This window comes from Gossypium hirsutum, chromosome A04 (assembly GCF_007990345.1).
Source record: "Gossypium hirsutum isolate 1008001.06 chromosome A04, Gossypium_hirsutum_v2.1, whole genome shotgun sequence".
Taxonomy (NCBI): domain Eukaryota; kingdom Viridiplantae; phylum Streptophyta; class Magnoliopsida; order Malvales; family Malvaceae; genus Gossypium; species Gossypium hirsutum.
The window spans coordinates 12,341,601-12,356,539 of NC_053427.1; the positions used below are offsets into that span (position 1 = coordinate 12,341,601).

Below are 14,939 nucleotides of genomic sequence, written 5' to 3' on the forward strand. Positions count from 1 at the left end.
GGTGAACTCCGTTTTATTTTTAAAACGGGCCAGAACTGAAGCAGGTAAGGGTTATAAAGTAATTGAGAGAGGATTATGTTATGGAAGGAACCTCGGTGTAGTGGCAAGCAGTGTATGTGTGTGTTTAGCAGGTCGTGGGTTCGAGAGGAACAGCAGGCAAAATTTCTTTTTTATTTCACAAGTAACCGGAGCTTCAGCAGGTAAGGTTTTATAATTAATTGTAACCGTGTACTAGTAAAGGATGGAGCGTGGTGCAGTGGCCAGCAGCACTGGCGTAAGTGCAAGGGCAGAGAGAGGTCTGGGTTTCAAGTCTCACTTCGCGCGCAGAAGGCTTGGGTTTTTGCTACACGCGTGGGGAAGGAGTTGGAGTCTGATCGTACTCTCCTGGCAGCATGCTGAAGCAGTACAAGGGGTGGATAAGGATGCTGCTAATCGGTGGAAGAGTTTGAGCTGATCAAGGGATTGGGTAAGGATGAGATAAGAGTTGGCCGGCCAAGGGTCTTTAGTATAGGTAATTCGGCTAGGTCTATGTGCTTTTTAATTTTTCCCTTGACGAATATTATTTCCCTTCTCCCCTCTCTTTTATTCATATTTTCTTTTCTTTTTCTTTTTCCCTCATAGCTGAACCCATACCCCTTTCTTTCTGTCTCTTCCCTTATTTTACTTTCTTCATTATTTCTTAAAAGCCGAATCTTATTATAGCCAAACCTCTATTCGTTTCTTCCTTAAAAAGCTGAAACCTTCATACCTGTGGTTTAGAAAGCCGAATCTTTGGCTACTTGAACCTGTTTCTTCTAACTACAGTAGATCAGGATTAATATAATAAATATGAGCAATTTTATGGGCTGAACAATGATTGGTAAGTTTGTCGAATAATTTCTGTTAATTATTTATGATTTAAGATAAAAGACAGAACCCCTTAAGGGTGGCTAACGTTTGGACTAAGGGCGTTGGTGCCTCTTTCTTTTCCATTGTATAATCATTAGCGTGGACAAGGGGATGTGCAGTGAAGGGTTTGAAGACTGCTTCGGATTGGATCTCTAGATCTAATCCATATTTCGACAAAAAGGTAAGAACTCTAGGGTTAAGGGATGTTGGCCGAATTTGGTAAGGGGGAATAGTACTTAGTTTGTTTTCGGTATGTAGACTGATGTTTAGTAACTCAATTGTAGGCAACTCGTGAGTGGATCTCGCCAGCGTACCATTACAAATCAGGTTTGTAAACGACACCCACTCATAGACTAGATCGGCAAAAGTCAAAAAGCTGAAATGTTGAAAAGCCGTCATTTTGTGAACTTGTGAGCGTGCGAGCGCTCGTGAGGTGGTTTGTTTGTTAAATTTTGGTAATCACAAGTGGTATGATTGCAGAGTGCGCAATTTCGTGCACTTCGGCATATTTGGGCTTAATGGGCCGAAAACGGGTTAGTGGGCCAACGGGCCCAATTCGGTAAAAACACTAGGTAGGTGTTTTTGTTAATGTGTTAATAACTGTAATGAGCATGAAACCCTAAAAAGACTGATAAAATTACTGAAATACCTCTGTAAGGTAGAATTATCGTAATACCCCTAAAGGGGTAAGTTTACGATTACTCCCCTTGAGGGTAAATAACTGTTCTTACGCTATAATCTAACTATCTTTCTGAAGCATGTCTTGTTAATTATATATATATTCTGCATACATGTCATACTGCATGGGGTTGGGTTTTGTTATTGAGGAAGAACCCGTTCTGGTGGCTGTGCCACATATTCTGATATAAGCAGCTTTGCTGCAGATTATAGTTAGTGCCGCAACAATTGCTAACACTGTAAGTGTAAGGATGGCGTGGGTGATTTATTCTCCACAGGAAGTGTAGGGATGGACGGAAGCAAGTGCAGGGTTGGATGGGGTTATCATGTGTTAATCATATGAGACTGTTTTGTTATGGGCCAACTGTATTAAAATGGGCCCAACTGTATTGATATGGGAAAGGCCCAATATATCTCGACTTGTAATAGGGCTACGGCCCAGATTAATACTGATATGGGCTAGACCCAGTATACTTTGATACTGTAAGGGGCTATGGCCAGATTAATATTGATATGGTCTAAGGCCCAGTAGCCCTGATTTCTGAATAGGGGTTAGGCCTAGTAAAGCTTGAACTGATATGGGCTCTCGTTGGGATACTTTACACACTGAGTTTTCTAAACTCACCCCATTTTTTTCCCATCTTTGCAGGTGTGCCTTAGATCGGTGGACTAGGAGCTGGAGGGATTCAGAGTGGCCATGTGGACTGTTTAAAATAAATGTTTATACCTTTACTTTTATTTTAGATTATTTCCTTTATGTTTTCGGGTTTTTAATTTGTAATAAGACCGCTTTAATTATTTTTTAATTGTTTTTAGTATGTTTTGTTAGCTTAGATATGATATTGTTTTAATTGTTTGAAATTGAATAGCTCTAGGGCGCGTTTTCAAAAGAAATTACCTGATTTCAAAATATCGCGAAACAAGACAAAGCTTCCGCAACGAAAACATTTTCAAAATTTAATAAGTGATTTCAAATGGATAAAAACGAAACGGTTTCTTCTAAATAATCGCTCAGTTAAAGTGTGGCAATGGTTGTGTGCATGTCTAGGAGTGGATCCGTGGAGAGCTTGGTACTTAAGCAGTCTAATAGACTCACCTCCTCTTTTCTAGCATCCTACCTGGTGCACAGCTCCCATTCACTTTAATTTAAAACGAAAATATTCTTTGAACACTAAGAAAAAAATTTAGATAAGACATGAGTTTTCAGTTACGCTTCAATGTGACATGCTGGATTCGACCGTAACGTCTGGGTCGGGTTTGGGGTGTTACAGAAGTTAAAAAAGTTTTTGGTTATTTTTTTTATTTTGGAAGTAGAGGGTTCAAAACGGAGAAAAAATGGCTCTTTTCGTGTACTCCGACCATTGTGGACGGCGGCCGCCACGGTGGTCCGGTGATCGGACCTTGGCCGGATGCTGGAAGAGGGGATAGAGTTTGAGAGGTTTTTCCTTTGTTTTTTTTTTGAGAGGTGTTGAAAAGAGCAAAAAAAAAAGTGTAAATTTTGGTTTAAATACTGGTACTAAAACGATACTGTTTTGGGCTTTATGCCCCAGATGCAAAACGACGCCGTTTCATCCCTACCCGCGTGTTGACCCGACCCGTCTAGGGGCATCCACGTGTTTTGACCGAATGGGCTTGTTGCACTTTTGGCCCTTCCGCTTTTTTATCAATTTGCAATCAAGCTTCCTTTTATTTGTAATTCGTGCCCTATAATTTATTTCAATCATCAATTTAGTCCCACACAAAGTGACACATTTTGGAGGGCAGGAATATTTATTCCTCTAGTCCCTCCATTTCATTCGCGCACTGCAATATGGTCCTTTCCCTTTTATTCCTCTCAGATCTGCCCCGAATTTTTGTTTTAAGTTCAAATTGGTCCCTTTTTGTTATTTTTGCTATTTTATTAACTGTTTAATATTATTGTTACTATAATCATATTTTATTTTTGTGCTTATTTATTTGCTACTATCATTATATTATTATATTAGTAACTTTGTATTATTATCATTATTATAATCATATTTTCTTTTTGTGTTTCTTTACTTATTATTACATTATTAATTGATCTATTATTACTATTATTATTATTTTCACTATTACTATTATTTTCTAACATTATTATTACTATTACTATTATTTATTTATTTATTTATATCATTGTTGTTATTATTATTATTCCTCATTTTATTATTATTGGTGTATTATTATTATTATTCTTCATTTTATTATTATTTTCTATTTTATCATTTATTATTATTATTTATTATCAATATTATTATTATCATTGCTATTTTTATTTTCATTACTATCATTATTATTATTTACTATTATTTATTATCATTATTATCACCATTTCCTACTATTATTATTATTATTATTATTATTATCACCATTATTATTTATTTGTTTACATATGTTTTATTACAAATTGTGTCTTTAACTTCATTTATCTTTTGATTCTTTACTTTCAATATTTCTTTGTCTTTATTATATTTCAAAACTGGTATCGTCATTTCATGTGCGTGATTTATCATTAGTGTTCTTGTCGTCATCATTGTTATTATTATTTATTTTGTTTTCCTTTGATGGTTAATACTGGAATTAAAGTGATATGCATTATGGATTGCTTATTAGTATATTTACATTATTGCCACTTATTAGTGTAACATTCGATTCTTATGCTATTTTTATATTACGTTAATTCTTACTCAAATACACAAAAATAAAATTTTTAAAATAAGGCAATATTCTGTGTTTGGAGATTTGAAAGATCGTGCCCTAACTTATTGGGTTTCGATTTTTCTTCGTTTGACCTAAATGACCGAATAACCTTTTGAAATTAAAACGCATGAATTTTGAAAATCAAAAAGCAAGCTTATTCTCGAGGTTTTAAAATGTTGTGTCCTAACTTATTGGATGTGACATTTTATTACTTCGGGACAAGAAGGTCTTTAACATCCGTTTCGATTGATGCAAGCAAATTCTTTGTAAAAAAATCAACATTAAAAAGAAAGGATCGTATTTTTAATTCTTTTCGAGTTTTTAAATTTTGACATTAAGACATTAATTAATCAATTTGGTACCAATTTTGGGCGTGACAAGGGTTCTAATCCTTCCTTGCACGTAACCGACTCCCGAACCCGTTTTCTCAAATTTCGTAGACAAAAATTGTTGTTTTAGCAAATCGAAATATTTTATTAAAATAACCAAATTTCTAAGTGATCTGATCACACCTAAATAAAAAGATTGATAGCGACTCCCAATTTTTGTTTTCTTTTCAAAATATAAAGTTGATCCGTTTTAAAAAAATAGTTTCGAGAGTAAGAATGTTAGATCCAATCGGTTAAAGTATCCTATCCCATTGAATTTCTAATTTCCAGCCAATTGGGTGACTCATTCTGTCTCGATTATGGATTGAATATACACGGATCCCACAACCCTTTAAATGACGAGAGTTTCCTACTGCCATCTGATAAGCAAATGAAGTCAGTTCAGAAATTCTATTTTAAAGAGAAGTGACATTTACCTCATTTACTCTTATCGGTTTGTCATGTTTTGAATTTGATCTATTGCAAAAACTTTCTGATCTCATGATGAGTTTTATTCACTATGACACCTTCGTTGACAACATCCATCATATTTCTTTCCATGGGTAGGAGTCATTCATAAAAATATTGGATGAATAATTGTTCCAAAATTCTATGTTGTGAGCAACTACCACATAATTGCTTAAATCTCCTAATACTCGTGAAGAGTCTCCATACCGTTTTGCTTGATGCCGTAACTTTTTCCTAGTAGAAATAGCACATGACGTAAAAAAAAATCCGAAAATAATCTTATCATGTCAATCCATGTAGTAATAGATCCAGGAGGTAGATAATATAGCCAATCCTTCACCTTGTTGGCTAGTGAAAAGGTGAAGTCTCTTAGTTTGGTTTGTTCTTTGATCACTCATTGTCGTCTCATAATAGAACACACTACACCACATGAAAATCATTCAAGTGCTTACGAGGATCTTTGTTTTTTTTACCACAAAAACTGTTAGTACAAATATCCGGTGAGAAAAATCTCAAACACACGAACAGAACTCGAAAGAAGAAGAAATAGGACAAGGCTCCAAGGCGTGTATCAAACCACTTTCTCTAAGATTATATTCGCCCCCACCTATCTTTGGTGTACAAATGAGTTCCAAGCAAATTAACCTTGAGGATACAATGAAGCCAATGACTATTAGCGTTTTGTACTGACGAGAATAGCCCACTACACACTGAGCAATGTATGACAAGAAACTCAATTTCTATAAAGGATTTTTGCAGTAATACTTTATAGAATAATCTAATGATATTAGAAAATGAAGAAATGAAAGAAAGAATATTAGAATTTGTTGGTATGATTTCCAAATGAAATCTCATTCTATTTATAGGAATTTTCATGTCTCTTCATAGAGACATTTTTCATCAATAGGTGTCTTTCTGAATAATAATGTCTTTAAAATAAACACATAATTATTCAATTAATTATAACTATTCAAATAATATTATTTAAATAGTTATAATTCTTTTTCAAAAAATCAAATAATATAATCTTTTGATTAATTACACCCATTCATTTATAGTTATTAAAACACTGTAAATATTTGAAAATATTCCAACAAAAAGTAGGCAATAAATGATTTAGTCCAGATTTTAATTCAAAAGATACTTCTAATCCAAGATATTCAATGCACAACAGTTGTTGCTTCAGATTTATTTAAGAGAGAAATTGGTTATTCTCCTTTTGATTCGGTAGATGAATCGACTGAATTGGTCTATGTATCTAGTTGGGTAATGAAGATGGTTGGTTAGTTCTTGCTTGAACTCTCTTCCTTAGTCTTCGAGCAGTTCTCTCAAACTCAGGACTGTACAAGAGTTCACCTACACGAGAAGATTAAAATTTTAATTTTAATAAATATATTTAATACTGAGAAAAAAAGAAGATCAAAACATAAAAATGAACAAAAATTAAATTAAATTAAAAACAAGAAAGAGATAAAATTATTAACATTAATATATGATAAAAAGGTTAAAATCTGTACAATTGTTGAGACCTATAAAAATAAAATCCTACTAAAAAATATAAATTTAGTACATAACATTGAGTAGAGTTGTATTCATAGATATTGATAATAACTTTATTTTTAAAACAAAAACAAGGAAAGTAAATATGATGGAGATTTTAGAAAATAAAAAGCTAAATTTAAATTTAAATCTTAACCAAGAAGGCAATAATAAAAATTATCAATGAGATGGAGCTCTAGCCAATTGTAAAATATCTGTTTGATTCACAAGTTTAATCATTGATGGAAAGATAATTCCATTGTTCTTTAATAGATTAGTTTAAAGTTGCCAATGTCGTACCTAGCAATCGGTCTCTCCTTAATTTATCGATAACCAAGAGAAAGCTGTTGAAATTAATCTTCTTATCAATGAACAACCCTATAACCTCACGTTTAGAATTTAACTTACCGATAGAGTTATAAACGAGAGAGACCTAATTTTAACCAAAAAAACACACAAGTAGGATTTATTTAAATTAGATTGCATTCCCACACAACATTGATTGCATACACAGTTACAGTATTTAAATTAGCTCCATTGGCCATGGATTCTACAAGAAAGTTGTGTTGACATTGATGATTTTTTTTATGCTATTGGTGATGTCTGCATTGTCAAAGCGTCAGTGTTGGAGCAAGAGGCAGCAGCAGCAAGCTTCAGCAGAATGCTTGTGTAGCAAGTCTCGTGACTTGTAGAAGAAACAAAGCAGAAAACTCAAATGGATTTTGAAGCAAAACTAAAAATGGAGAGCATATGGATGAAAACTTGTTGAATTCATTCATTAAACTTCAAAAATGGCCCAAAGCCAATACATAAACAAGTTTACAATCTTGACAAAACAGTAGGTTGACCTAAACTTCACCTACTACCACTAATACACATGGTAACTTGTGCTAATTAGCTTGAACAAGTAAACAAAGCTGATTTATCAGCTCAATCAACATCAAAATTACATCAAGCATAAACCTAACATAGTTATAAAGCAACTAAGTTACATTACACTAACTTAAAATTACAAAATGAAACAAAAACAGCTTGCTGACTAGGTAAACCTGCAGCTTCTGCATGTAGTGCCTTTGACAGTCTTGGTTGCTGCATGCTGACCATAACTTCAATACTCCTCCTTGGTTAGCATGTTGCAAACTCCCATATTAGCTCTCAGGTGTTGAAATTTGGAAACACTTAGTGCTTTTGTTAAAATATCAGCAATTTGCTCTTCAGAACTGCAATGTATCAGCTTAACAACATGAGCTTGTTCCATTTCTCGAACTGCATGAAGTTTGATGTTGAAGTGCTTGGTCCTTCCATGAAAAACAGGATTCTTTGCAATAGCAACTGCTGATTGGTTGTCACACATTATCTCAGTTGCTTCCTTTTGCTCATGATTGATATCTTTCAAAATTTTTCTAAGCCATATGGCTTGATTGACTGCTGCAGCAGCAGCCACATATTCTGCTTCTGCAGTCGACTGAGCCACTACTCCCTGCTTCTTTGAGCTCCAGCAAATCATAGCAGAGCCTATGTTGAATGCATAACCTGTAGTGCTCTTCATGTCATCCAAGGAACCAGCCCAATCACTGTCACAATATCCAACTAGCTTCAAGTTCTCAGCCTTGGTAAACTGCATTCCATAGGACAAAGTTCCTTTGATGTATCTTAGAACCCTTTTTGCAGCTCTAAAATGACTTTCATTTGAACAATGCATAAACCTCGAGAGTAGACTCACAGCATACATTATATCAGGTCTAGTAGCAGTCAAATACAACAAACATCCAACTAGACTTCGATAGGTTGTTTCACAAACCTTTTCATGCTTGTCTTGGCTCGAGAGTTTTTCTCCAACAGCAACTGGTGTGCTGGTTGCTTTGCAATTCTCCATTGAGAATTTGTTGAGAACCTTCATAGCAAAGGTCTTTTGACTTAGCCAAATCCCATTCTTAGCTTGGTTTACTTCCATGCCTAAGAAGTAAGACATCAATCCCAAGTCTGACATTTCAAAGTGCTGTTGCATTTTGACTTTAAAGCTGCTTAGCATCTCATGATCTCCTCCTGTCACCAGTAGGTCATCGACATATATTGAGACAATGAGCTGAGTTTCAGCACTTGTTGATTTAACATACAGAGTTGGCTCGCTGAGACTTCTTTCAAATCCTTGACTGGTCAGATAGCCATCTATTCTGCTATACCAGGCCCTTGGAGCCTGTTTCAAGCCATACAAGGCTTTATTGAGCTTGTACACCATTTCTTCCTTGCCAGACACCTTGAAACCTTGAGGTTGCTCCACATAAATCTCCTCTTCAAGGAATCCATTCAGAAATGCTGATTTTACATCAAGTTGGTGTATCAGCCACTGTTTTTGTGCTGCTAAGGCAACTAGCAGTCTGATAGTGTCTAGCCTGGCCACTGGTGCAAAGGTTTCCAGGTAGTCTGACCCATACCTTTGACTGAAACCTTTCACAACCAATCTAGCCTTCAACTTGTTTAGGCTACCATCAGCATTGTTCTTTACTCGATAAACCCATTTGACACCAATAATCTTCCTGTTTGTTGGTTTATCAACCAGACTCCAGGTCTGATTCTTTTCAATCATTCTGATTTCTTCAATCATTGCTTGCTTCCAGTCCTCCTGGTTTTCTGCTTCTTCAAAGCAACTTGGTTCAACAGTAGCCACTTGTGCTCTTTCATAAACATCAGCCAGTGATCGAGTGCCTCTGATTGGAACATCATCTACATCCATTTCAGGTGTGTTTTCATCATTTTCAACTTGGTCCACTGCGAGATCTTCAGCCACTGCCTCTGGTTCAGCCTTCTCCCAATTCCAGTGTCCTTTTTCATTGAAAACAACATCCCTGCTAACCAATATCTTGTTTGTAGCAGGTTCTAGGATTCTGTAGCCCTTCTTAACCAAGCTATAGCCGATCAGGATCCCTGCTTGAGCTCTTTTATCTAGCTTGCTTCTCTTCTCAGCTGGAACTTGTGTGTAGCACAGACAACCAAAGGTTCTGAGATGAGCCAGTGATGGCTTAAACCCAAACCAGGCTTCAAATGGAGTCTTTTCAGCCAGAGCCTTGGTTGGGAGCCTGTTTTGGAGATAGACTGCTGTGTTAACAGCTTCAGCCCACAGAGTTTTGGGCAAATTCTTCTCAAACAGAAGACATCTTGCCATGTTCATCAAGCTTCTGTTTTTCCTTTCACTGACCCCATTCTGTTGGGGTGTATACACATTAGTCAACTGGTGTTTGATACCTGCTTCTTCACAGTAGGCTTGGAACTGAGCTGAGGTGTACTCAGTTCCATTATCTGACCTCACTGCTCTAAGTTTGCAACCAGACTCAGTTTCAACAGCAGCTTTATACTTCAGGAACACAGATGGAACTTCTGACTTCTGTTTTAGAAAATAAATCCAGCAGTATCTTGTTAAGTCATCAATAAATAAAATAAAGTACCTGCTTCCTTTGAAAGACTCAGTCTTCATTGGTCCACACACATCTGTATGCACAAGCTGGAGCTTCTCTGATGCTCTCCATGTTGTGCTTGTTGGAAATGGCAATCTTGCCAATTTTCCTTGCTGACATATCTCACAAACCTCATCATTCTTCACTGAATCGATGAAATTTTCTGCCAGACCTTCATTGACCATGCGGGCTATGGATTTGTAGTTTGCATGTCCAAGCCTCTGGTGCCAGAGTCTCGAGTCATCAGTGGAGGCTATGCAGGCTGAATGTGAGTCATTTGGCCAGTCTACTTCAAAACATTTATCAGTCATGGTGACTGTTATGAGATTTGATCCACTTGGATCAAAAATTTGACATTCTTTCTCCTTGAAAACAACTGAGTAACCTTTCTCAAGTAGTTGAGTTATACTGAGAAGGTTCCTATCAATTTCAGGTACCAAAAGTACATTTGAAATGATTTTGCCACCTGTGGAGGTATGGATCAGCACATCTCCTCTTCCTTCAGCATTGATTAACTGACCATTTCCAATTTTTACTTTGGTTTTGCAGGTTCTATCCAGGGTTTTGAAGATAGTTGCATCTGGTGACATGTGGTTTGTGCACCCACTATCTAGAAGCCAGCCCTTTGAACCCTTTTTCTGATTTGCTGCACATGACACAGCAAAAACATGTTCTTCTTGATCACTGCTTTCTTCAGCTACTCGAGCTTCTGCCTTTTGTTGCTGAAATTGATTCTGTCTTGGTTTGCTTCTATTCTTGCAAACTTTTTCAGCATGGCCTTTTTTCTTGCAGTGTTGGCATACTGCATCTGGTCTAAACCAGCATCTATCTTCTGGATGACCAGCTCTTTTACAATGTCTGCAGAGTTGGTCACTGCTCCTAGCAGCATCAGGCTTAGGCCTGTTTTTCCAGAACTTTTTGCCTTTATGAGTTTTGATGCTCGAGGCTTCTTTGGCTTGAAAAGCCCCTTCCTGGTGCTCCTCTTGTCTGCTGGCTCTTCTTTGCTCTTGTGCATACAAGGCATTGATTAACTCAGTTAAGGAGATAGTTGTCAAGTCCCTTGAGTCTTCGAGGGATGAAATTTTGGCTTCATACCTCTCTGGTAGAGTGGACATGACTTTCTCAACCATTCTAGCTTCACTGAATTGCTCTCCTAGGAGCCTTATGCTGTTTACAACAGCCATAATCCGATCTGAGTACTGCTTAACTGTTTCTTCCTCTTTCATTTTTAGATTTTCGAAATCTCTTCTCAAGTTGAGCAGCTGTTGTTGCCTTGTTTTCTCAGTCCCCTGAAATTCTTCTTTCAGCTTGTCCCAAGCCTCCTTTGGTGTTTCACAGGCCATGATCCTCATAAAGATCACATCTGTCACACAGTTCTGTATGCATGACATGGCCTTGTGCCTTTTTGTTCTTTCATCAGTGTGTTGCCTTATTTGAGCAACTGTTGGATTAGCTCGAAGAGGTGCTGGCTCAGCATCTGAGTTGACAACTTCCCATAGGTCGAATGCCTGCAGGTAAGTCCTCATCTTAACTGCCCAAATGTTGAAGCCCTCTCCATTGAAGACAGGTGGTGAAGCTGGTGAAAAACCTGATGATGCCATCGTTTTGATGTTGAACTACAACAGGTCCTCTAAGAATACGGCTCTAGATACCAATTGTTGGAGCAAGAGGCAGCAGCAGCAAGCTTCAGCAGAATGCTTGTGTAGCAAGTCTCGTGACTTGTAGAAGAAACAAAGCAGAAAACTCAAATGGATTTTGAAGCAAAACTAAAAATGGAGAGCATATGGATGAAAACTTGTTGAATTCATTCATTAAACTTCAAAAATGGCCCAAAGCCAATACATAAACAAGTTTACAATCTTGACAAAACAGTAGGTTGACCTAAACTTCACCTACTACCACTAATACACATGGTAACTTGTGCTAATTAGCTTGAACAAGTAAACAAAGCTGATTTATCAGCTCAATCAACATCAAAATTACATCAAGCATAAACCTAACATAGTTATAAAGCAACTAAGTTACATTACACTAACTTAAAATTACAAAATGAAACAAAAACAGCTTGCTGACTAGGTAAACCTGCAGCTTCTGCATGTAGTGCCTTTGACAGTCTTGGTTGCTGCATGCTGACCATAACTTCAATAGTCAGGTAGAATGTTTAACAGATGGCTTGACCATTGCTGACTTTTACCAATCCAGCATGTTTTAAAACTTGGTGGTAGTTGCTGCTACTGGTTATGTATTGAGTTGCTGGGATGCTAGTTATGTTTTATTCTGCTGTTGGAAACATGGTTTGTTGTTGGGGATTTTTTTGTTGTCAGATTTACTATGTTATGGTTCCTGGTTTGTTGTTTGATGACTTGATGGATGGACGCAGAAGTTGGAGAAAACATAAGAGTATAAATTGAGTCAAAAGATAAAATAGTAAAGGCCATTCTGTTTTATTTTTCCATAATATTATACAAACAGTCAACCATGTATATACACATGGCACTGACATGATTGTGAAGGCCTACACACTTTCTAATGGTTGTACTGGCTATCAAAATTTATTACCATAACAGTAGTACGGGTAATGAAGCTGCAGGCAGCTCGTTATTATTTAATTTTGATAGCCTTAACTACCAGCATAGCTTGATGAAGAAGCAAAGGCAGTTATGCCTCTAACTCAAATGATGCCTTCATTGTGGGTGAACGGCTCACGGGATCAATTTCAATAGATGCAATGTACCCAAACTTTGTAACTTTAAATTTTGGTTTTCCTCTTTTCTCAAGGTTGGTTTTGATTTGCCCCCAGTGAATAGGTTGCCTTTGGATATCAGTATAGACCTGCAGCATGCATGCAATAGGTCATAGATTAAATGATTATATATACGCATTCTAACTAGTTAATTAATGATAAGATTGAATTGAATGCAACATATACCTTGCTGTTCTCATCTAGTGGGTTGCTCCAGGCAACAACCCACTTAGTTCCATCACGTCGCCTGTACACAAGACCAGCAACTGAACCCTGACTATCAGCACCATCAGTCACTGATTCATGTGTAAACTCACTCGCATCTCCATCTTCAATTATTTCGGGGAAATCCGCATAATGAGAGCCTTGCCAAACTTTCTTGTCAGTCAAGGTTAGAGCTTCGCTGGAAGAGTTCCAAAGCTTGCCGTTTGTGGTTTGTTGAGCAGTTTTCTGAGAAGTAGCCATGGTAGCTTTCTATGTGCTTTGGTTTGGTTGTGTTATGCTTCGAATATTGCAATACACGCCTACTTATATACTAGTTTACACCATGCATGCATTGTCCATAACAACAATGTCTATGCGCATGAAATTTGTAGACTCCATTCATATCACAAAACTTTTTTTTTATTATTCTTTTTCCTTTTCTTTATTCCTATCTTTTCACTTCTAACCAAAAATTCTTTTCAATTAAAGAAATATCGCTATTTGAATTTTTTGATAAATTATTATTTTTTTAAAAAATTATATAAATTTTCTATAATAAATTAACAATATAAAAAGTAAACCACTTCCAATGTCACCTAACTTTTAGTAAGCTTAGTTTCCTCATTCAACTTTAAAAAGTTACAACATAATTATTGAATTACTCTAAAGTTTTTACTTAAGTCACCAAGGTAATAAAATTGTTGCAGTATGAGCTTCTTTATTTACACCACCTACATCTATAGAAAGCTCTCATTTCTCTTTTCTTCTACAGTTCATTTTTTTCATGAAAGAACTTTAAACATAACAAATCTGTAAACCAAAATTTAAACAATTTTTTCCTCGATCACTGACATTGATCATCAAATCGATTTGGATCTAAAATATGTTCTCCTACTTGTCAATGAGTTCTAATCCACGGTACCGAATGTCGAATTATTGTTTGGCTTGCTAGTTGGAGTTTTTAAATAAGCCATAACAGCCCAATGTCTTTAATAAAAAACTTTCAAATAATTGAACGACTTAAATGGAAATTTTCGAATAGTTTAAAAACTATTTTATAACTTTTTAAAGTTAAATGACCAAAACTTAAATTTATTGACTTGATATGCAGTTTACCCTAATAAAAGTATAATTATTAGGTAGTAAAACTAAACCCACATCACATAATTTAATAAATAAATTTCAACGGATGCGTTACATAAAAAATTACATAATAATAAAAGTCACCTCTAAATTAAAATTTTCCATCATATGAATTTAAATTTCCAAAATATCCTTTAATCTTAATTATATATTTTTCAACAAATATTTTAAGAATTGTTCAAATAATTTTCTTTTACTAACTAGTACTTACAAAACTCCATGTCCACCATAAGAATCTATATTAATTATATATTATGCCACATTTATTATGTGGAAGATTGGAAAAAAAATATAGATATTTTGGAAACATTTAAAAAATAGTAATATTAAATTTTGATATGTTTGAGATATATTTTATATTGATATTGTATTCGTATTAATAATTGAGTGAATTTTAAGTGTATTTTAACTTAAAATCTCATATACTTATATATTTATTTAAATTTTCATCTATTTTATTTTTTAAATTTATTTTGTTTGTCAAAGAAAATATTCATTTATTTTAGAGTAATTTGACAAATAATTCAAATTTAAAAGATAAAAAATTAAATAAAAAATTAAAATAAATTTTTTTATAAAATTAGAGTATCAAATTAACTATTATACCAGAATAAAAAGCACACAAACAAACAAGCAACAATTTCAACATTAAAGTTCTCTCTCCAAAAGGACTAAGACTAAGGTTACCACTTTAAACTTTATAATTCTAAAAGCAAAAGGTGACCAAAAAAGGATCTG

At 35.3% G+C, this 14,939-nt stretch overlaps 1 protein-coding gene and 1 long non-coding RNA gene across 2 annotated transcripts; one reads left to right on the forward strand and one right to left on the reverse strand.

Annotated features, from left to right (window-relative positions):
• Positions 1–274: 274 nt before the first annotated feature.
• On the forward strand, positions 275–2,280 carry LOC121227954 (uncharacterized). The gene is made up of 4 exons (XR_005925473.1): positions 275–859; positions 987–1,069; positions 1,173–1,215; positions 2,216–2,280. It is a non-coding gene; the product is annotated as an uncharacterized lncRNA (long non-coding RNA).
• A 10,251-nt stretch (positions 2,281–12,531) lies between these two features.
• Positions 12,532–13,431, reverse strand: LOC121227955 (uncharacterized). The gene is made up of 2 exons (XM_041110921.1): positions 13,041–13,431; positions 12,532–12,943 (listed from the first exon to the last, which is right to left on the reverse strand). The coding sequence occupies exons 1-2, from the start codon at positions 13,317–13,319 to the stop codon at positions 12,770–12,772; spliced, it is 453 nt and encodes a 150-aa protein (XP_040966855.1). The 5' UTR covers positions 13,320–13,431; the 3' UTR covers positions 12,532–12,769.
• Positions 13,432–14,939: the final 1,508 nt, after the last annotated feature.

Bases quoted from the DNA above. Each gene is read 5' to 3' on its own strand.
- LOC121227955 (XM_041110921.1), bottom strand. From the start codon at position 13,319: ATGGCTACTTCTCAGAAAACTGCTCAACAAACCACAAACGGCAAGCTT. The intron at 12,944-13,040 runs GTATATGTTGCA...TGCATGCTGCAG, and splicing joins CACTAGATGAGAACAGCAAG to GTCTATACTGATATCCAAAG.